The sequence below is a fragment of the Lytechinus pictus genome, chromosome 5 (assembly GCF_037042905.1).
Source record: "Lytechinus pictus isolate F3 Inbred chromosome 5, Lp3.0, whole genome shotgun sequence".
Classification (NCBI taxonomy): domain Eukaryota; kingdom Metazoa; phylum Echinodermata; class Echinoidea; order Temnopleuroida; family Toxopneustidae; genus Lytechinus; species Lytechinus pictus.
In genome coordinates this window covers 52,274,795-52,301,584 of record NC_087249.1, presented here as the reverse complement: position 1 = coordinate 52,301,584, position 26,790 = coordinate 52,274,795, and the positions used below count along the sequence as shown (strand labels likewise).

Sequence of the window (26,790 nt, the reverse complement as noted above, 5' to 3'; positions counted from 1 at the left end):
TAATATCATGTAGGAACAATACTGTTCATGACCTTTGAAAACTATTCATGATCCCAACGAACATCACACTTTATATTTATTTTTTCATCAGTGCACTTTGTCCTCATTGGATCAATGCTGTTGTGGCCCAGTTTGCATTAAAAAAAAAGACTTTGATGACAACCAGCACTCCTCTTTACCCCTACCTTCACATCTCACTCTTTAATTGAATCTAAATTACATTCTACTCCCCTCTTAGATTCTCCTCTTTAATTTCCCCCAACTCCTTTTTCATTCCTTATCTCCACTCTCCCTCTCATCTTTTCAGTAGAGCCACTTACCTCTTGCTTCCTCTCCAAGGCATCTTTCAGTGATTGTTGCAGTTCATCCATTAGATCCCTAGTAAAGAAAACAAAACCTTTAAATATCAAACACTTTTTCCTCTTCAAATTTGTTTGACAACAGCAATATACATGCATCCATTTTTAAAAGAGTAAGGACACAGATTACAACCAAAGAATATGCAGAGTCGCTGAATAGTGATATCTTCAGATGGGATTATTTCCTATTTCATATCATTATTGTTACAATATGCATTTTATCCCAGCCTGGCTATAACATTATCTGATAAACACCTCACAAAATCACCAGTACATACATTACTCATGTAATACAATTCTGTATTGCCATGCACAACAGCATGAACAAGTATTGAAGTCAACATGATAATAATGGCCAATGTTAACACGTCCGTTGCCATCATATTGTGCTTCTCATGGCACATCGATACTTGGATTTAAACCAAGCTGCCAAGTAACCAGCACTCACACATAATGGGTATCCATCTACACCTGGATTTAGGGTGGTAAATGTAGACCTATATCCTGGCAAAGAACATAAGTGTCGCAGTTAGATTTAAACAAGGACCTTGTGGTTCAATGCTAAACTCTACTGATCCACAACAGCTCACTCGAATAACATTTCAATTCAATTCAATTTTCAAAATCATGAAGTATTAAAAACATACACAATGCATATCAAACAAAGATCAAGTGAATTTGAACACGTCAATTATACTCCTGACAGGATTACCAAGTAAAAAGCAAAATTTCTTGATAAAATATGGAAACCAGACAAAAATCAAGAAAGTTATAACAAAAACATTACATTAAAAATATTAACAACATTTTCTTTCAAATAAGAAAACACATTAAAAGAAATAATAAGGATAAATAAGAATGTGAATGTCAAAGGTCAAAGCAGAGGAAAGGACACTTTACCTGAATGCAAACATGTTTGTCCAGCCAAGACCGTTGACAACCGCCTCTCTAGTGTCTGTATTATCACATCTGATGAGTGGAACTAACATCTTGAAGAGTGTTGCTGCTGTCACCCCGCTAGATGAACTATGAAGTCTGGCTTCTAATCTCTCAAGGTGGGAGGAACCATCGTTTGAACCACTGAAATCAACAGAAAAAGTAAACATTCCATTCATGATTCAAGTTCTCTTCCAATCTATACACACCTTAATAAATTTTTCTAATATTGAAAAAAAAATCATTGTTTCTTCAATTCAATTCAAATGTAAAAAAAAACTAAGTCTTACAACAAAAATGCCTGAGAAAATTCTGTATTTGTTCAAAAGTCAACAATGATACAAATCGTATTATAAAATTGAATCCTGAATAATTAATATGATATTTAATTTCTAAAATGAAATGGATCTTACAAGATGACTTACATGTAATGGTGATAAGAGATCTGTTTTTAAAGATAAATATCCTTCAGTGATTAAAGAAACAGACATTACCATCCTTGTCTCATTGACTTGAAATTACCTATTGGGTTCTGGGGACAAGCATCGTCTTGGAGTTTGATAACCGGCGCTAGGTGGGGCACAGCTGCATGCAAACACCAGATAGTTCCTCCAGAGGGCAATGTTATCATCCATTGGATGAAGAACCTTCTTTGAACGAATTGATGTCCTTCCTTCAGATGGAGCACTGTAATCAAATATCAAAATTTAATATTTAATTTCATTCCACAAAATATACAAAATCAGGCATTTTATACAGATGTATTAATTCCATTGTAAAAAAAATAAAGCATCCCAGTTCCCCACCCCATGATTTACGTCAAATGACACGGTTAAAATCAGCATGCATGTTACCTGCTACAAACCACTACCAAGTTGCATGTTCCAACCAGTCTTGTGTTTTTTAACAAAAGTGTGATGGCAATGTACATGGGGTGAGAGGAGGTCCCTAGGATGGCGTTTTATAAAGCTGGTGGTAAGTAAAGCATGACTTTACAAACATCTGTTCACCATTTCTTGTGCTAAATGAGTTACTTATGATTCTCTTTCCCTACTTTACATCATATTTTTACATACCTAATTTGAAAGTCAAAAGGGGCCTAAGCTTTCGATCCTAGCAGAATCTTCGTCAGAGGCAAAATGAGGATTTGAATCAACAAAGATCGAATTTCAACTTTAGCTGATGGAAAACATACTGATTGAGAATTTCTAGAAAGGGTCACAAGTTTTAAAATGGTTTATAACTCACAAACAGCTTCATCAGACACCATTGTCGACTAAACAGCAAAGCTATAACAAACCTTGGGTCAATGTGTCCATAGAGCTGGGTCAGTCTGGTGTTGACCACTGGCCAGGCATTGGTCACTGCTGTCGGGCAGTAGTGTGGCAAGCAATTACTATGGAAGAATCTAGCCAGGCAAGAGGCCCAAGGATTGAACCCTCCCATACCCCTCGCTGCTAGCTTGGTCAGACTATCGCTGGCTCCAGACGACTCGTATGTACTCCCAGACCATTGATTGATGGAACGCTCTACCACCCATTGAAGGTCTACTGTGGGTAATGCAGTGATGGTAGCCTGCATGATACAAATTACAATACAAAATTAATTTCAACTTCTAAGCCCTGACCAATGATCGATGGATCAGTTGACAATTCTGGACAAAGTTAGGACTTGCATTTAGCAATTATTCAAATAAAACAGACTGGGAATAATTGTTTTTCAATACAATACCTCGCTTTCAAAATTAAGTCAAGCCAATCAGCAAATAAAATAATTCATCATCACCAAGTTTTCTTTCAACTGAAACATGATAAAAGGTTATCTCAGGGTAGATTAATTTGACAGACATGGTTGAGATACTACAAATAGAGACTTTTCTTCATTTTGAAACTCTGGGGGTACACAAGGAGACTAGGAAATACGAATAATTTGGATATCCATGTATAATTCAAGAAAACTATTATTTTTTAATCGTTATTTCTTTATTCATTCCCATAGTCACATCAACACATTGCTACACTCATTAGAAAATCCATGGGCAATTATGCCTTTTCAACAAAAATACTAGAATAGATCATGCTTGTTACATTTCTGTAACAAGCAATGAGAATCTGGCAAGAGACAAAAGCTCTATATTTTTATACTAAAAGCAGATATCTACCCTCAGTAAACAGGAATGAATCATAATAATAATTTTTTGCAATTCCATATTTTTCCATATTTTGCATTATGGATGTGTTCAATTAAAATTACAATACACAGCAAGTAAAATGGGAAACAACAATTAACAAGATGAGAAAATACATGTAGAATTAAGTCATAGCTAACGCAATTATCTCTACAAAATGTATAAAACAAAACTCTCTTGAAAAGATAAGTTTTCAGTTCAGTTTTGAAATATGAATCATGATGGTGTATTATGTATCATGATGATGTCACAATGAGTAGTCTTACCTTTTCTGCTGGTGGTAGTTGATGGATGAAACTCTCCACCACTCCTGGACAAGCTCTATCAATCACATCGAGCACACTGTCATCGTCAACCTACAAATAAAAACAATGATTGAATGCTTGGGTCCACAAACACAAAGCCTGGTGATTGATCGTATGCTTGATCGCAAACGATCAATTGTAGATTATGGTCTGTGCAAGTTTATTGTTAAGACCATTGCGAAACTTTGTGTTATGAACTTCTGGCAAGCTGTATCAAATGTGTCTAGTACGCCGTCATCATCAAGCTACCAATCACAGATCAAATCCATACAAGCGGAACCTTTGTCAAAATAAAGATTAACGATAATTTTAACTCTGCTGTACCATAATCTTTACTGAGTGAATCAAGTACCATGGTCAGAAGTTTTGAATATCTGGCTGCTAAGAAAGGATAAATGCTAGTAAGCAAGATACCAGATGACCACAGGTATAGGATCCTCTCCATGGGACCTGGTATCTTGAAGACACAAAGGGCACTTATGCACCAAGTAGGTAATAAACTCATAGTTTCATATTACAAAATACAAACATAGAAGTATAAAAAAAATTAATGTGCAGGTCAGGCATATCAAGCAAAATCCATAACGATCCTTACTCTTGAGTATCCAAGGATGCTGAAAAGGGCCCGGACTTCCTTCAAGACAAAGAAACTCAATCTTCTTATCAGAGGTCGACAGCTACACAGGAACACCAAGGCAAATCCTTCTACAAGATTTAGTACACCGGCGAATGGGTTCCGTTCATATGGTGGCTTCAGCTGGGGCTGGAGGAAATGAAACACAGCAAAATTGACATTCATCATTTGAGATTCCCTTTCTTTTTGGAGTTGATGGATATAAGAGCTGTAGAAATTATACAGCTTAAAATAATTCATTTCAGATTAGATTTAAAAAATAGTAATAATTGCAATAACATGCAATTTTTGTCTAGTGCTTAAAACTTAATGACAAAGTCTTGAGTCCTTTACAGATACATTAAAAGATTCATTATCAGATTCCAGCTTGCCTGAACATGGTGTATGCACTCTATCCACTCCTGGAGAGAAGGGAATAAACAAAGGAGAATATTATCATCATCATCATCATCACCACCACAACAACCACTTTCACCACCTCCACCATCATCATCACCATAACCACCACCACCCCAAACACTACCACAACCACCATCACCACCATCACCATCATCATCAATACCTCTTCTTCCTTATTGGTTTCTGCCATCTTCCACTGTGAGAGAAGCTGAAGAAGCATCTTGAGGGCGCTCTCCAAGATGAGAGGGAACATATCATGAACTTCATGAACCATGAAGTTAACAAAACATATGATCACATCCTCTCTCCAGTCTGGAAGGTCTACTACAACATTCTGCAGGGATGTGAACGCCAAGCTACAGAAATAAAAAAACATATGTATTTAAGTGTATTGTGTATTTCTATAAAGGTGCCATAGTATATAAACCAATTCGATTTGGGTGCTGTTTTCAATGGTAATTTCTTACCATGCCTAACAAAAAATATACCACGCACTGAAATATCAATGAACCTGGTACATTGCATAACCCATTGACATAGCTTTTGTTCTTCTTTTGAAGCTGCCCCCCCTCCCCTTATGGCTTCCAAGTTCTAATGCTATGAAGTTGAATTAATCTCTAGCTATTTCAGGTCTAAATGTAACATAAAAAATACAAGATTCGAATATCATTATAAATTTAAGCAATATATTTGACAGTTATTTGAAATATCACACTCGAAGAAAATAATTAACAAGATGTGATTCTTCCTTTTTATACAAGTATCACAAGAACAATATGAAAATTTCAGGATGAGTTCCTTTAAAAAAAAAATCACTTATTAATTTTATCACTTGTCAGTGAACCACCCAGCACACAACTTTGAAATATCACACAGCAACCAAAACGGAATCTAGACATTATAGAAATGTGAAATTGAAGTTAAAGTTGAACAGTAAAAGATTCTTACCCTCTAAGTTCATCATCCCTGTGGACAGTCAACCTTGATAAGAGTTCCAGGAGTTCTTTACGGCTGAGACCATCAGGAATGAGACGTGGGATAGCTGCGATGCATGTCCTGAACAATTCAATCTTTGGCTTCCTTTCATTCCTAGAGTGTATCAAATACAAATTTGGGGATTTGTTATGCAACATATAAGAAAGACACAATATGGTGAGTAGTACATAAACTACACAATGATAATCAAATAAAAATCACATCATTTACCATGTGTGTGAATTTGCAAATAGCTGTTGATAATTGTATGTATACATTTACCTTTCTAAGTCTCATCTATCTGTTTAAATCAGAGATGAGATATTACATATACATGATTTGGTTTATATATATTTGGAGCTTGGCTTTTACATAAGGCTCAGCCTTCCTGCCACTCCTTATACTGTCATTCTCGTATAGTAAAAGAATATCTTTCTTCAATATTCAATTTTGCTTGTTTGCCTGCTTTTATCTTCTCATAATTATTTGTAACATATTTTGACATGTATCTGTCTATGAAATAAGTCTGTAACATTTGTAGATAAATGTCAAACTGATAAATAAATACATTAACTACACAATCTAATGCAGCCTACAAATACCTCATTTGCAGAAGGGTTAACGTCATGGTCTTACATCTTATTAGGCTAAGATTTTATTTCCATTGGGACAATATTATCCAACTTACGTCATGAGGTCATCCAGCTCTTTGGTCAGACACTGTGCATTGGTCATGAGTAGGGCCTTGCCAACGGTCATGTCCAGAGACCTAACAATATGATCCAGGGCTTTCCTGATGCTGGGATAGAATGGTGCTACCCCGATCGTCTTAGCTCCATCTTCTGTAAGTTGTTTGTTGAGAAATGTCTTTCGGGTTCGGAGGGTGTTTCCCGATGGCATGATCCGGGTGGTGGTGGGCATTGGTGGGGCTTCTTCCTTCTGCTGCAGGCTGTCAGCAATCACCAAGAAAGCTCGGAGACCAACGTTCATGCGCTGTGGAGGAGAGCGATTGAAGGAAAACTTAAGACAAAGCTGAAAGAGACTAAAATTAAAATCACATGTCATTTCTAATAACCCCATTATTGTAGAGCTGGAGGGGGGGTCTATGATTGTTTAACAATCCAAATTGTCTTACCAATATTTTGGATACATTTTCAAACAAATTTTTAATTTCACAAGGTTGAGGAGCCTATGAACTACCTGAAAGGATATTTCTCCATTAAAATAATGGCAATGTATAGAAATGTAGAACTAAATCAAGAATGTACAATATACCTAGCAGAAGAGCAACTTACCCTCTCCAGTCACTCTAAGAAAAAAAAAGATAATTGGCTTTTAAACCCTGGGTAAACAAGAGATACTTTCATTGCCATTATTACCACATCTGGAAAGAGGTGTCTAATCTTTCCTTTTTACTTCAAGGAGATCAAAGATGGCAGGTTTGTATTCCCTGGGTAAACAAAAGGTATCAAGTATTATTATTATTACATCTGGAAAGAACATTCTACTCTTTCATGGAACTCCTACAAATAAAAGATACAGTAGCCGATTGTTGTACCCAGGGCAAACAAGAGGTATCATCATCATCATCATCATATTTACCTCTGGGAAGAGCATTCTGCTCTTTCCTGTGACTCCCAGAAGATCAAAGATGACGTCCCTGACGGCAAACTCCAGCTTCTCCTGGGCGATGAACTGGATGATCTTGACAAAGATGTGAAGGGGTGTATCCCTCGGTATGACGTTACGGGAGTTCCTTGGGAAGAGAGTCCCTGTGATGCTCTGGAGGCGCATGGTGGTGCTTGTGTTGCTCTCGCATTGGATACGCATGATGTAAACCCAGAGGAGACGGTAAAGGGATTCTAGAGCTACGCGGGACAACTTGCTGTCTCGATGCTAGGTAGAAAGGTGGGCAATTACAGTATATAATTCAGGGAATGAAATCTTTGATGCCAGTTGATTTATCTTCAAGATACTGGTCGTTGTGACACAAACTATGATACCTGGGGCCCATCACATAATGTTTAGCAATTGATTATGGGTCTTGATCATACACAATACTCAATTCCATCAATCATAGAAATACACCAAACAATTAATCACCAAGCTTTATGTTATGAAGCCCAGGGGCCCGTAACACAAAGCTTACCAATGATCATAGAACATTTTCTACGATTGATTGCATTGACTACAATGTACACTCAATCATAAAAATCAAGCGTACGATTAATCGCTAAGCTTCATGTTATGAAGCCAAGGCAACTGTAAGCAATAACGAATCAGAGGAATGGGTTATTCTATCTACAAAGATGAATACTGTGTTTTATCATTGTATTTCCATATGATATAAGCAAAGATTTGTTACAGGGTCAAAATATGAATTCATTGAACTGCAAAAATCCATGAGATTTAGTCTTTCATTCCTTTGATGTGTAATTATCATTGCTAGTAACTGTTAGCAGTACTCTCTATTTGGAACAGATGGTCAAGATTAAGACAAGTACTGCATTTAATGCTTCCGACACAAAATCTAAATGACTTTTCCCCCATTACCCTGCATGCATGTGTATATTAAAAACAAATTAATTTCTAGGTTAACATACAAGTACCCTTTAAAAGTGCACCACACAAAAGAGTAAATGCATAATATATAACCTATGGCATACCTTTAGGCTTGAGAGACAGAGGGAGAGGAAGTTATGCCACGTAGACAAGAAGAATTGTTTCTGACTGACGCAGAGAAGACAGGTGAGAAGGGGGAATGCTGCCAGTGCATGCTTCTTCTTGGAACACTGCTCAAAGGTGGTCTGGTACATCTTCTCAACAAAGTTCTTCAGGACAGGGATGTTCACTTCATTCTTCACACACTGGATATAAAAGATAATCAGAGGACGAAAAATGATTGTATGTCTACTATGGTTGTTATTGCCCCACTTGTGCAAGTGAGGTATCAAAAGGGGGGGGGGTACTTGAGGCCTGAAATAATGAAATCTAAATAAATAGAGTGAAATTCAACAAGCTGAATATTTCATCAAAATCTTATAAAAAAAATAAAGAAGTTATTGAAAATTTCATGAAGTTCAGCAATATCTTTTAAAAACAGTTTATGACTTTATCAATGACATCAATAATGTGCAGAAAAAATGGGCTGATGATGTCATGCCCCCATTGTCCTTTTCCTTATCTTATTACATAGAATATCATATTTTATATATCCATGTCTCCCTTGTAACAAAATATAGTTTTAGCAATGATGAGTTTACACCATGGTCTATCCTATTTTTACATAATTTCATATAACAAAATACAAAAGAATAAGGGGTGAGATGACATATTCAGATCACCATTGCATAATATCTATGACATGCGTAGAACTGTCTTGCCAAAATTAAGCATAACTTTATTATTCCTCATCCAATTTTTATGAAATTTGTAGTGTTTTGTTTGTCTGTATGGCCGATTTAACTTCATTTCTTCACTTAATGAAATACAACTTTTAGATATTGAGATGAACTCTCAATTGTAAATCAGATTCATTACATGTAGGCTTTGTCAGAAAATAGATCAATTTCCAATTCATTGATTACAGTAGCTGAATATTTATGCTTAGATACTCTATTGATATATTGAGTGATTTACACCTGATCATTACATTACATGAAATATATGATGAAATTAATTTGCCAATCCTCCAATCTTGTTAATAATGAATATACTGATCTTTAAAGGTCAATTCAACCATAAAAATAAGTTGATGTCAATAAAACAGAGATTAATCATACAAAAACGACAATCAAAATTTCATCAAAATTAGATGTAAAATATGATAGTCATGACATCTTAAAAGTTTGATTGTATTTAATAAAAGAATGAGCTGCATGCAATACTTTGATAAGCAAATAAGAGAGCTGATGATGTCTCACACCCTCTCTTTCTTTTGAATTTTCTATATAAAATAGCAAATATTTTCCATTTTGCACATTTCATAAAATGGAAGCTCTTGATTGAATTATAATAATTTGCAATAATGATGATTCCACAAACCATGGTGTATGTCATAGAGGAAAAATTAAAAAATTTCATATTTCCAATAATAAAAATACAAAGAAATGGTACGTTTACCACCTGTGTTTCGATATAACAAAGTGAAACCTCCAAATGCTTATCTTTCCTATGTACAACATATTTTGATGAAATTGTGTGTCTATGATTTTTCTTTTTATTGAAATCAACTTGTTTGGAGGCAGAGTTGGTCTTGAGAAGAATACAGTTCCATTTTATGGGAAGGACTTCATTATTAGTCATACACGTAGATTGGAATGAATAAAATTGGAATTAATAATCTTGCTATATCCCTTCTTGAACATGTCATCTTGTTCAGAAATAGATAGTATAGTGGTACGCACATTTAACCAAATAGTAAACCCAAGCTAAAAGATGAGATTATACCAAAAAAATACAATGGGTTCCCCATTAATATCAAAATAATACATCTTTATGAAACATCCACCAGGACTTTGTTGATAAGCTTTATTGAATACATAAATTATACCAAAAAAACTTTCAGATAAATTTATAACAAATCTTAATGTTTTGTAATGGAGTATTTACAAATAAATGTTAGTTATAATGTCTTACAAAAAAAAACATTATTTGATATTAATTGAAAACCAACAAACCCCTAATGATAGTATTATTAGGGAAAGATTGATATTTGCATATGCTTTGCATGTAATTTAAATATATTACCACAGGTATGCCAAAAGATGCTACATGTATTTGAGTTGGAGGAAGCTGCGATAGAAATAAAGCTTAAATAGATATACTGATAAAGAAATACATTTCGAGGGGCTCTCTCATACAGTGGTTTGCAAATTACTTTATCCATGAAAATGTGCAAGTATTTTCCAATTTTCATAATAGGAGTTTATTTCCTACAAACTGAATCACACTTTGAAAGTATTCAGATGTGTGATAAAAACGAGGATTTGTTGCAATTCCTCTAAAACTGAACATTTCTTGAGCTATCCTTCAATATTTTGAATGTTGAAATACAAGATATTAACAGCCCTCCCCCCAACCAATGAACTAAAGTCCTACTACAACTACAAGTGCAATTGCTAGCACCACTCCTCCTGCATCTATTATTACTACTAAAGGTATAAATTTTATATCGCATTGTGTCTTTCTACAGTGACATGTCGTAGCATTTCCCTGCATCCACAAGAACCAGAAAGAATGTCAAAATATGATTCTACTCTACTCACAGCAGCAATGGGAACGAGTATCTCGACCAGGAGGCCAGCGAGGGCGTGCTTGATGTCTTTGTCCTTGACTTCCAGGTAATAGTTGGCACACTCATGAAGGAGTTGAAAGGAGGATTCAAAATCTTCGACAGGAAACATCTTAACTCGGTAGAACTTGAGACCCATGACCAGGCTGATGATAGACTGTAACAGAATGATGGAAGAAACAATATCAAGATATAATCATGAATAAGCACAAATAATCATGAATATTCATGAACATGAATGGATAAGAATGGATGATCCTGAATAGTCATGAATAATCATAAAATTTAATAAATTTATGTCAATTTTCAGATGCATACAGACACATACAAAGTAGATAATTGTTTAAAGATAAGAAAATGGTAAACAAAAAGCAAGAGAGCACTATACATTAGAGTTGCCACCTGGCAATGATGCAAGTAAAATATCTATAAATAAGATGTATAAGGAATAGAATAGATATTTTACTCCTGAACAATATAGTTACATGACAATAGCAATATAATAAGGGCTGGGACTAAAACCCGGGTACCCGGGTCCCGCCCGGAAGCCTCGGGTACCCGGGTTGAAAAATCAATACCCGATACCCGAAAATTGCTTACCAGTATAACGTATTTGATTTGTATTGCGTAGTGTAAGACATGATTGTAACTCATCACAAAAGTCTCATTTTGAATCTCACCAATTACCCTCGAAATATCCATAAATATACAAGTTTTTCAAGTGATGATGTGACTGAGATCGTTCGATCATCGCCATGTTTCTTTTGCTGTTTGAGCATACGAAGCGCCAGCCAACCACGTTCGTGTTACCATTTTCAGTTCATCATAAACCGAAAATAAGGTTTATTGCTAATCAGAATCGCGCAATGCATCATTGGATTGAAAAGGGGGCCGTTAGCTAGCTCTGCACGTCCGCAGAGCTAGCTAACTGCCCCCCTTTCGATCCCATAATGCATTGCGGTTCTGCTTAGCGATATACCTTATGGTAACACGATCGTGATTGGCTGGCGCATCCAGCGCTCCGAAACTACCCGGAAATCGATTGACTTTGTGCACGTAGCGATAGATTCTACAAACTCACGAACATGTTGTAATATCGACGCTACTTTGTAAGATTTTGACGGAAAGCAAGTAATGAAAATTTGCTTACCTGTGTGGTATAGGTGAGAAAACAGATCCTCCGAGAATACCTTTCATAATTAATATGAAATATAGGAAAGTGGAATTCTAGGTCGATTTTGGTACAAGGTGACAGAGTATTGCAGACTTGTTTTGATGGAATACTGCGTGGGGCACGGGAGGCTTGCACTGCGCATGTTTACTATATTTTCATTCATAATTTTGCTTGCGGCGCAGTGGCTGGATGACGTCACCTATGGGTTTTTTCCACCAGTCATATTTCATGCGCCATGATTTTCGGGTACCTGGGTACCCGCCCGAAAATTACCACGGGTACCCGAAGACAAAAATACCCGAAAGTCCCAGGCCTAAATATAATCACAATTTAACAGTTTCAATTATTATAAAATGTCATGAATAATCATGAACAAATTCATGATCTTATTTCTTTTGAGATTTTCAGAGGTAGTAGTTGTTGACAAAGAGTTTATATAAATGTAGTAGACATTATAGAACCTTCAAGACCAATACCTGAGTTGTTTGGACATTCTGTGGCTCTGATCTGAGTTCTTTGAGTTCAGTGAAGAAGCGTTTCCTAACAGAGAGGAACCTGGTTTGAGCCATGACACCCAGTACCTCAGCATACAGATCAGCTATGATGTGAATGTTCTCTGTGTTCACTCCACTCTGCAGTCTAAAAGTAAAATGAAGAAGAGATATGAATATTTGAGTTCATGTTCTGAAGGGGGTCAACTGATGAGCTAAAGCCAGGTTGAAATATTAATGTATTAAACGATTTTACCCTCCTTCAATATTCATCCTTCATTACTCTTGAAATGTCTGAATGCTCCAGTCTTAATATGAGAGTCTGAAGGAGTGTCTCGGATAAACTCTCTGTTAGACTCAGAACCTCCATCTGAGTAATCATGTCATTAAAACAAACCCTCTTTCAAACCCACCCTCCACTTTTATTTTTTTTTTCAAGTGTCTTAACGTGAGTGTCTCAATAAAAAAAAAGAGAAAAATCCAACAAGTGTAACACTGAAAATTTCATCAAAATCGGATGTAAAAAAAGAAGGTAATGACATTTTAAAGTTTCGCTTAATTTCACAAATAGTTATATGAACATCCTGGTCGGTATGCAAATGAGGGGACTAATAACATCATCCACTCTCTATTTCTTTTGTACTTCATTGTATGAAATATGAAATATTTCACTTTTCTCCTTATTTCCATGTGAAATAAAGTTTTATTCCTCCCTGAACATGTGGAATTACCATTTCACATCGTGTGGTTCAGTGAATTTGGCCATTATTGTCAAAACTGCAAAAATTGAAATACACCTGTATTGTATTTAATTTTACAAAAAATAGTTAGGGACATCATTGACCTGTCACTAGTTTTGCATAACTATTTTGTGAAAAATAAGCAAAACTTTAAAATGCCATCACTCATGCTACTTTGATTTATCTTTATTGATTCAAATCCACATTTTTCTGAGATGGTCTTGACCTTCCAATTCAGCCTTCTCTAAATATTCTTCTGTTGGAATCTTAATAGTCTCAAGTTAAGACTATCAAACCTTCAACCTGAGTGATCATATCAAGATAGACTCACCCTTCCCTACTCCTGAAATGTCTGTTATTAAGAGTCTCAATGTCAGAGTCACAAGTTAAGCCCTTTCCAGACACATAGCCTCAATATGAAAGACCATATTAACATACTAATTAATATTAAACTCTCGCTCAAACTTGCCCCTCTCTACTCTTAAAATGTCTGATTTTGGAGCATTCATGTGAGTATCTCAAGTTAAAGTCCCTATCAGATTCAGAGACTAAATGAGTGTAGCTCAAGTTAAGACTCTCAAAGCTCTAACATGAGTGATCATACAATCAAGATAAAGTATATTTCAAACGCACCCTTCTCTACTCTTAAAATGTCCGATTTCGGAGCATTCATGAGAGTATCTCAAATTAAAAGTCTCTATCCCATTCAGAGACTAAATGAGTGTATCTCAAGTTAAGACTCAAAGTTCTCACATGAGCGATCATATTATTAAGATAAAGTCTCTTTCAAACTCACCCTTCTCTACTCTTGAAATGTCTGAATGCTAGGGTCTCAATGTGTGAGATCATGTTATCTGGAACAGGATGAAGAGGGAGTTGCTTCAAGACTTCTATCAGAACCAGACAGAATAGAAAATCCACAGCAAGCTAAAAAGAAAAACAAAATAAAGGACAGGGAGATAAATTAAAACATTTTGATTGATATATAAAAAAAAGTTAAAAAATAAAATTGCAGTGTATATTATTTGGCCTTGAAAAACTTCTTTAACATGAAAACCCGCAGTATTTTATGATTCTCCCCCTCCAAAAAAAAAATAATCAGTATCTCTTACATTCAGATTTTTCATCTTTATCATAGAATCATAATTTAGTATCATTCTTCTATCAACTTTCATTATTCTTTCCTTCTTTCTTTCATTCTTCCTTTTTTTCAAATTTCATTTTAATTTATCTATGATCAATCCAGCAAACCATTCATCCATCCATCCATCCATCCATTCATCAGTCAATTTATCCTTTCATTCACCAGTCTTTTCATCCATTGATCAATTTATTCATTCACCCCCCTTCTAACATGTAACAATACCAATTTTGTCTTATCCATCCTACTGCCAACATACTTGGCCTGACATCCAATTATCCATGTGTCAAAGTCATTTTTCCTCTGGAATTGTTTAGGTAATTAGAGATATGCCAAGACATCATCTGTCACATCCTGTTGAAGTCACCTGAACACTTCTGGGACTGGGGGTGATCATAATTGGATCTGTCATACAATGATGTCATTCTACCATTGTATGATGTCTCAGAAGGCGTATTCAGACCAAATCGATCACCGGAATACCAATTGAATTTCGAGAACTTGATCAGGATATTTTCTTTCTGCATCCACACTGACCCAAAGAAAACCCTTTGGGGGGAAATTTCTTGAAGTTACGAGCATGTGCAGTATGGTCTGAATAGCAGGCAAGGCCAACGCATTCACGCCCAACTGCTCACAGGAGTCAAGAAAGTTCCCATAATTTGCTTTCATGCTGCAAGAACACCTGCAACCTTGGAAAAATCCTTGCAAATGTTCTCTAAGTTTGACAAGTTCCTACTATTTTTATATAGCGGGTATTTTCTTTTGGGAAGTATTTTGCTTTCACATTGGCAGAATTACCTGATATTTTCTGATTGGGGCAGATCAGGGAAATTTTCCTGATCACAGAATTCCTGGCTTTCTCGAACTCAAGTCGGTCTGAATACGCCTAAATATGGCTTGATATCGACAGACTCATGGATCACAGATAGTAGGAATCATGATTTGCACACTGGGCCAATAACACAGAGATTAACGATTGCATGTAATGATCACTACAGTCAATCATAAAAATGAGTCCTATGATCAATCGCTATTCAAGTTTTGTATAACAGGACCCAGGTCTTCAAACCTTAGAAGATAATATCTTATTATAAATCCAATTTCTATCAAATTGCAAATCTAATCCCAAAATATCAGAGTTTCATCCAAGAATCATTTCGGTTTTGCTTTTTCATCATGGCTATATTAGTATGCATTTATCTATTTTTTTTTCATCATCTTGAACTTGAGCAGACTATTTAATTTGAATAAAGTATTAAATCAATGAATCCCACATGAAAGCAATTTTATACTTACATCTCTTCGTTCAGACAGGTAATCCTTCTCCCTACAAGAAAAAGATGATAAGTATAACATGGTGATTTGGCTATTTTGTCACATTTTAGTTTTTTATCCTGTTCCTGACAGCAGATACAACAATCATTCACACTGTTAACCTTTTATTTCATTAGTATAATTTTACCTATCATAACTGCCAACTATGAAAGCAAAAACGTATGAACAAATATGAAAAATAAATAAATATATTTCATCATACAGAGTAGGTATTCCCAAATTTCATATATAGTATAATGAATAAGAAAAAAGGAACAAAAATAGCAGGCATGCATGTTTGATCACTATTACTATAGCATCTTGCTATTGCCAATTGAAATAAAATTGGTATAAAGACCAAAATTATATAATTTTTAAATCTATATGAAAGGGAAAAGATATTGAATAAAATAAATACAATGACGACTGCAAATTTATCTATTTAAAAGGTAGGTCTCTACAGTGCGTATCAAAAAAAAAGTTTACACTTTGAAAAAGCCCTGGGAATTAAAAAATATACAACATGTGGGTAAGTTTTTCACATATATATAATCTTGGGCTTGGATCTCATCTATCCAAAGAAAGTAAAAGTTTTGACAGAATGTTACACTTGAGTGAGCAATGTCCCTTTTTGTAAAGCTCGCAGAAATCTGTTTGCGCAGAAATGCTTGTTTTCACGCTGTGTCAAGGGGAAAAGGCGAAATCAAACTTACCCTGCGAAACATTTCTCATACATTTCCCTTGCACTTTTAGTCAATTGAAATAAAACGGATACATTCAAGTATTTTGTAACAATTTCGCCTCCCAAATTGAAATTTCAACACTTAGTAAGCACAACCTTTACCCTTTTTGTGCCAGCTGGATCTGAGGACATAACTGAATCTGAAAAAAAGTTTATATCAGACATCTCCAGCATTTTTTCACTAAGTTTTCATCATTCATTTAATACTTGTTTCTCCACACTTTTTCCAAGCTTGACAATGATTAACAAAATGAAAATCAAGCCTAGCCCATTTCATATAAATAACAGCTCAGTGTAAAGCAAATATTGTCACAATGGCCTCGGTGTGTGCGGGAGTGGGGTGGGGCGCAATGCACTCTTCGAAGTTAAAAAAGGTAAAAGATATCTTCAAATCAATTTTACTAGCTAAATTCCACGTGTTCTTCATGATTAAGGTCTACTTTTACTCGCATAACAATTTCAAAGTTCTGCACAAATCATTTTTCACTTACTTTTCAAAAGTAAGTGGTGCTCACTCAAGCGGAAATATTTTTTGACAGTTATATCGTCATTTGCTTAAATGGATCTGTACCAATGTTAAAATGTGGAAAAATCTTCCGGATATTACAACTATATATTTATACAGGAATTTTTCTAAGTGTAAACTTTTTTTTGATACGCACTGTATAGTATGAGAAAAGGGTGAAGGTATATGCAGAAACAATCTCCAAAAATTGTTTCAAGAAAATTGAAACAAAGATAACATGGTGTGAGTGTCTAATCCATTGAAGTGAGAAAATATGAGAGATACATTAACATTAAATGTATGTTTCACAACTTTTAATCATATTCAAGCGCATTAATGATCTAACATGGGAATTATCCCGAGAGAAAAAATCTGACAGGAGATTAAAATTTGAGAATCAGCACTCACAGTGTATCAATAAAGGCTGATGTGTACTTTATTTCATTTCTTTTGTTTTTTATTGTTCAAAGTATACATTATTTCAATTTTTGCAGATTTGACAATGAGGAACAATTTGACTGTACCATAAAATGTTAAGCAATGGTAATTCAACATGTTCAGGGAGAAATAAAACTTTGTTTCACAGGACAATGATAAGAAAATTAGAATATTTCATATAATAAAATAAAAAGAAATAGTGAGTGATGTCATCAGTTCCCTCATTTGCATACCGACCGGTATGTGCATATAACTGTTTTGTGAAATAAAGCGAAACTTTAAAATGTCATAACTTTATTTTACATCAAATTTTGTAATTTTGACGAAATTTTCAGAGTATGCTTGTTATATTCAAATCAACTTTTTGTTAGGGTGGACTTGTCCTTTAAATATTGATATAATACAGCATTTTATATTTTTATCAAGAAAGTTAGAAGGCAAATGAATTATTATTTTCATTACATTTCAAGACAAGGAAGTGTGTACTTACCCTTTGTTCTTTGTGGCCACCTTCTGTCTCTGTGTTCCATCTTCTTCATTTTGAAGAGAATACCAATCAAAAAGAGTCTTGAGTAACGATGGTAGACAATGCTCAGCAACCGCACTTAATGAACTCAGCAACTGTCAAAATAAAATTGATTTAAATTCACTACCCGCTCTCACTGGCCCATATTGTGAAGTCCGGTTTAACTACATGTAGACCAGTGCCCCATCTTACAAAGAGTTGCAATTGATCCAATCAATCGCAACTATGGACGGCCAGCATTGACAACATCTATCATGCATGTTTGTTCAAAATATTTTCTAACTATGATGCATATTCATGCATTCATTGTTTTCTTGAAAATTCTCTGTGCTTCTCTTTGTTTTATACAAAGGACATGGTGCAAATATCCTGTAGAAAAAAATTATGACACTGATGGATTTCCATAGATTTACGATTGATCGGATCAATCGTAACTCTTTGTAAGACAGGGCCCAGGGTCTAACTCTGTGCTAACATTATGGGAAGCCATAGGTGTCAAAAGTTTGTTTACATTATTTGTTTCTATATGTAATATTGGCTTTGCTCTTTCCCAGTGCCTTAATAGTGAAAAAACGATTTTAGTTATCATTTCCTGTCATAGGTTAAGCTTGTACTGTTACAGATTTCTGCCATAGTTGGGCTATCCATACATGTAGTTAAACCACAACTTTCAACCAAAACTTAAAATAAACCTGAGCTCAACAGAACAGCCACCACTGTCATGTACATTTACATGAAACATTACATCACATACAAAAAACATTTGGCTATTAGAACTAGCACATTAATAGCAACATGCTAACTAAGGCATGCCTCAAATAAACTAATTTCATTATCAGTTTAACCAATGATTTAAACTATAAAATATATTACTGATTCACACAATTACAGTCGTCTTTAACAAACATATATAATCACACTACATTTACAGAAGAAAATAGATGACATGTAGCGACGACTTTGTTTCAATGTTTTGTGGGGTAGCTCAACATATAGATCTTCCACGGGTCCCTAAACTAGACCAAAAAATGCAGTATGGCATTATTTGACAGTACTTGGAGATTTCTATTTTCATCATCCTAGCTTTGATATCTTGATAAAAGTATTGGCAAAGTCCCATTTTTTGTGTTTTCATTTGTCTTCTGTTTACACCATTAAGTACTGTCGAGAGCAGTACAGGCAGGAATTTGTAAGTAAAATGGAGGAAATCAGTAGAAACAGTTGTTGCAAAGATGCTTCCTCTATTCGTAGATTGTTATGTGATGTAAAACTGAGATTAATTGAACCTTGGGCATTGCTTCATTCAAAACACAGAATATATGAAACAAAAGTCATTTCTTCAGAGCATGATATCATAACTTGAGTTTCTACATATATCACATCAGTTTCATTTCCATCTGCTATTTTTTTTTGTTTTGTAGATGGTGGTCCCCAAGTCTGCGCACCTAACAATTTGAGTTAAGATTTAACATGAATTTCTTTTCATTTCACAAAATCTTTCAGTTAATAATGTTCCTTATATTATTAAGAGTATTAGTTTACCAAATATCTTATAAAAATTTGAAAGCGATATAGGAATTTCTTGGAAAAAAACTTGGGCAGTCATTTTCAGATTGAAAAAAAAAATGGTACCCCATGTCTGCGCACCCATTCTCTTTGCACATGATTCAATGATTTTGATCAGAAAGGCTGCATTTTGAGGTTGTCACATGAAATGCCCTAAATTCATTATTTTCCCACCATTTTGAGTCAGATTTTTAAATGAATATCTGTCTATGTATTGCATGTGTAAAGTGTGTGTTTGTTGCTTATCTTCTTTTACTAGAATCGCGCAGATACATGTACGCGTGTGCGCAGACAAGGGGGACTGCACAGACTTAGGGGAACTTGCCATGTGATACTTGCAATGTAAAGTGGAATTAATATAATGACTGAAATTGAAATGTCCTTTCCAGTGCTTTTCTATCACTACGAGGTATTTTCATTAACCACCAGGATGTTTTCTAAATATTTGTGTTTTATATGTTCACAAGTTTTAGTATTGGATTGATACAAACACATTTTAATATACATATCCTCAAAGTACTATCAGCAGTTGAAAGACAAAAATAGTGGGAACGCACCTGGTCGAATTGCTGATCCTCTCCTCTCTGAAGCAGTTTTGCCAAAGGACTTTCCTGTAATGTGAAATAAGATATTGATAACTTGCATGATCATTCACACACAATAAATATACTGTATTACATTTCATTTCATATATTCACATCAGTCTTTTTAACTACAGGAAATAACATTGCTTTAATACCGTATTAGCATTTTTGGCCATAAAAGGAAATGCTCTTTAATTATTTTCTGTAAAATTTGATGCAAAAATATGCAACACAAATGACTTTTAAAATGAATGAATGTTAATGGGTCGATGCATTAAGATGATGATGATAAAGATGATGATGCAGGAAGTAGAAGTTCTTGTAGATAAGGAAATTTATTCTTTAAACTGGTTTATTTTCAAAGTCTTTGGTGACATTGAATCACTTTATTTCATTGATCTATTAGTCTCCGCCTTTCTGCCAAAAAAATCCTCGCACCAATTAAAGAAAACCTGGGTCCCATCTTACAAAGCGTTGAGATTGATCAGATCAATCTCAACTTTTTGTATCAAGACAGGGCCCTGTTTTGATTCCTTTTATTTTATTCCTTACCAAAGGTTCTGTCATAATCCTCTCTATCTTCCTCTCTGCTTGGATGGTAAACTCTGCAAACAGACTCTGTAGGACATACTGACCAGGCTTCACGTTGGTGTCCAACGGGATGGTGGTCGTCGACGTCGCATCCTGCTTGTCCTCCTCCGTCGGCCTCCTTATCCACGGCAAAGATACATCGGAGGTCGAGCTGGTGGCCAGGCTCAGGTTTGAACCTGGATAAAACAGATGGATTCAAGAAAGAAAGATGAATAATAATAAAAAAGAAATACAGAGCTGGGTGAGGGCTCATAAAGCTGTTTGTATACAGAATGTTACCCACAGCAAATCCGACTGATGACCTTTTATTGAGCTCTGATTCAATTCTCAGTCATTTTGATTACCATCGAACATGCACCCACTGGCTTGATTTTGTGTCCATATTGCTGAAATTGCCTGTATGAATATGTTCATGCACTGAAGGATTCTCTACTCATCAAACACAGTCAACATTTATGAAAATCATATTTACCTGAACATCGGTTCATTTCCTTCCGACTGTCTCAGACTACAATAACATTCTATAAGTATCTATCATACAACATATTGTACATATGATACATGTATGTATGTACTAGTAAAATGTACAATCTCTGGGTATGCACAGCCACTGAGCCACATGTATAGACTTAAATGTAAAGAAGATGCAAATACACAGGATTGGATAAACACAGTGACAGGCAAAGATGGGGGGGTGACATGTTCCCTGTGACCCTGTCTATCAGATTTTGTATCTATAGCAGCCTATGGGTGAGAGTTGTCTCACCCCCCCCCCCCCCCTCGCACCAGAAATCTCATCCTTCAAAAAACACATCTAGGGGTTCTCAATCATTCATGACAATTTCTCTAAAAAGGGGAAGCATTTCATCACTTCTCTTCCTATAAGTGTAATTTCAGCTGACCTTTCATTCCCTCTAGTAGGTAAATGGCCTGCAGTATGGTATCCTTAATTGCACTGACACAATTCAAAATTTTCTGTACACAGACCTGTCAAAAATTAATTAAGGTTCTTCTCTGAAACGTCATCATGATATTGCCTAACCAGGATGACTGAACCCTGCACGTGATCACCATACAGGGGAAACATGTGGGCGAGTTATAGATTGATGTTATATAATTCCAGCAAGTCATGCAAATAAGAGATGAAAATCTTCTTGATGACATTTCATAGAGTCTTGAATAGAATGATATGGAAGAGCAAATTCATAGTAGAGTTTTTTTTAATTCCTTGGCAGAGATGCCCAGTTCAAAGACCCAACTACATGTATGAGTGTGATTTTTCCGTGAATCGGCATGAGATCATTGTACATGTACATGTATATGGGGATATGATATGACACTTGCGTGAGAAAGATTTGAGAGGATGCACATGAGACCCTACATGTATAAATACGAGCGTCTCACACATGTAGTGCGTGAGACTTGGCAGTTACACCAGATCTGCTTAATCAAATATATTTGAATTTCCAATTTCTATTGCAAGTTTATTTAGAATGCCCTTTTCATATTACTGTTCAGCGCCGAGATGTTAATTTTTTACTATGTTATATTTCTACGATTTTGCAGCACTTGGTGTTTTTTTTAAATGCATCTCAAGACTATCTAATCAATTATTTTGGCACCCTTTTCAGTATTCCCTTTTTTAACGTGCAATATTTTGTGTAAGAGTATTTATATATTTTATTTATGTCTTGGGAGCGGCATGTCTGGGGGCTCATGCCTTCGGGCAACAGTGATGGCTTTCGCTTTTGTTCCCCCTGACCCACATGCCGTTCCCTTTTTTTTGCATGTTCATGTACTGTAATTTTTTTATTCTAATGTGTATGTACTTTCTATATTGGTCAAATAAATAATAATAATGTCTGTATGATGGTCATTTGATCTCTGTTTCAAAACAGGTAAGCTGAAAAATACTAAAAACATTTAATTTCTTGGCAAATAATAAGGTATGAAAATGAAAATAAAAAAACCCATATTTTAATGTTCCAAAATGGAAATCTGAAATAGAAATATTCTGAAAATTCAGGCAGCCACTGTGGACTGCCAGATCGATGTTGCTCTATCTCTTAAATCATTGAATGCCAAACAGAGTCGCAGCAACTCCCATAAAATGCCTTTTGGTCGAATGCAGTATGAACTTGTAATGAAATTATTCGAAAATGCTGGTTGTTATGAATTTGTACATTATCTATGGTTTAAACTTGTATTCCACTTCACAGTGGCTGTAGCATTGTGGGTTTCAGAAAAAATATTTTACCAAGAGGTGTGCTACATGTAAACATTATCCTCACAGGTAAAATTCAATTTCACGAAGAATAATGAGATGATAAGATTGGAAAGTTTTATAGATGATATTCAGAAATTATTCATTAAACCTTTACCAAGCTTTACAATGTATGTCAGGCTTTTTTTTTCATCACTATTTTCATGCTCTCATGTGAAAACGCTACGAGACTTGTTTATTTGCTAACTGCATGCAAAGTACAGTCATGTTAAAGAAATCTCATTTCATTTCTGTCATCTGTACATCCTGCTACAGATATCATTGGGAGCATTTCACCAAGTGTCTTGTTGGTGATTTACACTGTGCCAAATTTGCTCTCAGCCAATCAGCTGCCTGGATTTCAGTAGCTTATAACAGATGTCAGTGAAAATCACTGACTAATTGTTTCATGAAACCCTTCTCATACATGTATATCTGAATTCTGAAACAACAAAGCTCAAGCTCTTTGCCAAACCTTGCCACAAGGCTGGTGCCCCAGTTAGGATCTATGATATCTTATGAATTCAACACTTTTCCTATCATGATAAGAAATCAAATCTCTAAAATTTCCTGTGCTAGCGAGATCGGGCCACATGATTACACTTGACCGGGAGACACAATTATTTATAGGGTGAAACAAGGAAATTTAAATGTTTGTTCAAAACAACTCAGATACAGGGATGCTTTCAGAAAAATGGAAACTAGAATTTTGATCATTTTAATACAGACAAGGCCTTCTTGAAAGTCTCTATAATGAATTTGGATAAATAAATCCTCTTACAAGGTTGATCACTATCAGTGTACATCATAACAGTGCATGATTTATGTCCTAATTTTTTTTTATGTGGATAATGTTTAGAGGATGTATTTTGCAAATCAAACTAAAATATCATAACAACAGCTTCATATTTGTTATTTTTGTTAGAAAATCTTTTTTTTTCAGCTTGGAGTGGGATGAAAATTTCAAAAAATATACAGTGTAATCTTTGAAAATGCAGCTCCATGCACCTGATATTGTTTCCTTATATAATTTCAAGATTCACTATAAAAAGTCATTAGTCTATTTTAGGTAATTTTTTCAATGCTCCAAGCATGCCATACTCCAAGAATCAACAAATATGACAAAGTTACATGTAGGCCTAGATGTATATGTACAGTATGTACATTGTAGAACATGCATCATTCAGCATCAAGCATCAGTGTATTAATGGTAGGAGAAAACATTGAAACATGATACCCGAAACCACATGGCAGTCTGATCAGTAATACTCATTTTTCATTCTAGTGGATCACGCTGATAATCAAATTACAACCAAAAGGAAGGCCTCAATTATTCTTCCAGCTGACAATTACCCTGATGCTATCCAGATACTATATGTGCACTCACTTGAACTTTCTCATCTACATGTAGCTTAAAGAACATGTACATGTAATTCCAAGGGTGTACACAAATAAATACAAATTTGTATTGCTAATGTATTATGTTGTACATGTATGATTTCATATTCTTAGTGATACTGAATCCTTTATTGTGATTTGGGGTTTAAATAATTGAAAAAAAAAACCAGACACAGCTGATATATACATGTACTTAGTACATATACATTGTAATACACAGTGCTGGCCACGGGAAACGTCATGATGCGCCCTAGGGTGAATGCGGGTGTGTAGCACCCCCGGGGGGGCCACTTCCATTCACGAGTGGATACCATGCGCGACCATGGGGTCTCGAAAAGCACCCTAAACACGTAATTTCCATATTCTGAAAATGCACCCCTTAACAAGTATTGGCGCGTGAAACCCTACCCTTAACAAGTATTGGAAACAAAACGATACTCTTGGCAAGTATTCCCTGAAATGAACCCCTAAACAAGTACAAGAATGTTTTATTGTTATGGGTCCTTCGGTCGTCGGCTTTACCTTATTTGGTTTAGTACGACCCCACTTTCTACACCTCGCGCAAATCGGACTCTAAACACGAAGTGTTGGGGCAAAATGGACATCCTTTATAAAACATTTTAATTTTGTTTTATCATTCCCGCAAATTCGACCCTAAACACGTAATTTTCCTAGCGAAATAGACACCCTTTTTTCATTATTTTTGTGTTTTTGACACCCTTATCACGTTACGTACGTAACGTGCCCTTTCGTGAAAAGGACATCCTTTTTACGTGTTTTTTTGGTCGCGCATGGTATCCACTCGTCAATGTAAGTGGCCCCCCCGGGGTAGCACCCTTAGATTCAACCCTCAAATGCGCTCGGGTAGACGGGGGTAGCCGAGCGGGCACCCTAGGGTGTTCGCAGGCATGAGCGAGACATTTCACACAGCCGGCACTGTACTAGTGCTTTTATAGTGAACACAGTGTACAGTATTCATATATCTCATTGGCTGTTATTCCGATCATATCCATCAAAATACTGTATAGAGTACAGTATGTACAGCATGTCAGCCTAAATGTATAGTTGTGGTCAAATGTCTAGATGATTGTGTACACAAAGTGTTCAATTGTCAAAATATATTTCTTCGGGATTTTTACTATTACCAATTATATATTAAGTATAAAACTTCATCAAACAAAAGATCTCATCATGCATCTTCATCTACATGTTAAAGGTTGAAGGACATCTTAGTGGATTTTTTTATTATAAAAAAAGCTTATACATTATTTGGGTACAAATTATTTCAAAAGTAACTTTTGCTTACTTTTTCCATCAATTTAAACCTTTTTGCATTTAATTGAATAGTCCTGTACTCCAAATGGCTCTAGATGATGTCTATCCTTTGGGACAAAAAGTTCACATTGTACATGAATTCCACACAAAATCAAACCCACATCCCTCTGATTGAAAGGCAGGTCAGAACCACTAGACCATGATGATGTTCCCACAATAAAGAGAATACACGTAGACTGCCATTTTTCCCAACAGCGGTTTCTTCCCCTCATAAAATAAAAATCACCCAAATGCTACAAAGGGAGCTGTCACAGCAAGGCATTTAAGTCAGCATATTCCGACGAACGTATGACAAGCCGTTTCCTCATTTATTCGTACATGTATAATTCCTTGATATCAAGAATTGTTAATTGTTAACAATACAAAAAATATCAAGAAATCTAATTCTTGCTACAAACAATCGTTTTGTGTTAAAAAAATGCAATTCTTCATCAAGAAATCGGTTTAAAGAAAATGGCTTTCCATGTACATGTAGGCAGCATTTAGCTGGCTTAAACGTTCAACATGATATCAAATGGTGCTCCAGAGCAAATGTGCTTACCTGTGTATTCTTCACTTCTCCTTGAAGACATGATGAAGCTTTCTTTATACCTCAGGAGAAGCCATCCTTAGATTCACACCCAGTTTTTTGTATTCATCAAGAAATGTTTGGTTTGAAGGTGTGGCTGTCATATAAAAACAAAACAAATACAGACTATGATTTTTATGAGCAAATGATAAATATTCCCTGGATGGTGTGCTTCTTATTAAAAGCAGTTAGCATGTTACATGAATGAAAGACTTTGCAAAGGACTAGTGACCAGTAATTTTTTGCTAAATCAGATTCTAAATCATTCGATGATGTTGATGATGATGTTGTTGTCATTGTTTTCTTGTAGATGATGATGCTG

The 26,790-nt window shown here is 35.4% G+C and overlaps 1 protein-coding gene across 1 annotated transcript in view; it reads right to left on the bottom strand.

The window, feature by feature from the left end:
- The window catches only part of LOC129261281 (protein furry homolog), an 83,013-nt gene extending 56,446 nt beyond the window's left edge, over nucleotides 1–26,567 (bottom strand). The window contains exons 1-19 of the mRNA XM_064099236.1: nucleotides 26,442–26,567; nucleotides 20,866–21,080; nucleotides 20,287–20,340; nucleotides 18,128–18,258; nucleotides 15,935–15,965; nucleotides 14,291–14,421; nucleotides 12,740–12,902; nucleotides 11,064–11,246; nucleotides 8,463–8,663; nucleotides 7,399–7,692; nucleotides 6,485–6,789; nucleotides 5,770–5,910; nucleotides 4,985–5,177; nucleotides 4,384–4,551; nucleotides 3,750–3,839; nucleotides 2,596–2,870; nucleotides 1,818–1,982; nucleotides 1,260–1,439; nucleotides 321–378 (exon numbers count right to left, since the gene is read on the bottom strand). Coding sequence (XP_063955306.1) covers nucleotides 321–378; nucleotides 1,260–1,439; nucleotides 1,818–1,982; nucleotides 2,596–2,870; nucleotides 3,750–3,839; nucleotides 4,384–4,551; nucleotides 4,985–5,177; nucleotides 5,770–5,910; nucleotides 6,485–6,789; nucleotides 7,399–7,692; nucleotides 8,463–8,663; nucleotides 11,064–11,246; nucleotides 12,740–12,902; nucleotides 14,291–14,421; nucleotides 15,935–15,965; nucleotides 18,128–18,258; nucleotides 20,287–20,340; nucleotides 20,866–21,080; nucleotides 26,442–26,472 — 3,009 coding nt within the window. The 5' untranslated portion in view covers nucleotides 26,473–26,567. The remainder of the gene's footprint in view (nucleotides 1–320; nucleotides 379–1,259; nucleotides 1,440–1,817; nucleotides 1,983–2,595; nucleotides 2,871–3,749; nucleotides 3,840–4,383; nucleotides 4,552–4,984; nucleotides 5,178–5,769; nucleotides 5,911–6,484; nucleotides 6,790–7,398; nucleotides 7,693–8,462; nucleotides 8,664–11,063; nucleotides 11,247–12,739; nucleotides 12,903–14,290; nucleotides 14,422–15,934; nucleotides 15,966–18,127; nucleotides 18,259–20,286; nucleotides 20,341–20,865; nucleotides 21,081–26,441) is intronic.
- Between the last annotated feature and the right edge of the window lie 223 nt (nucleotides 26,568–26,790).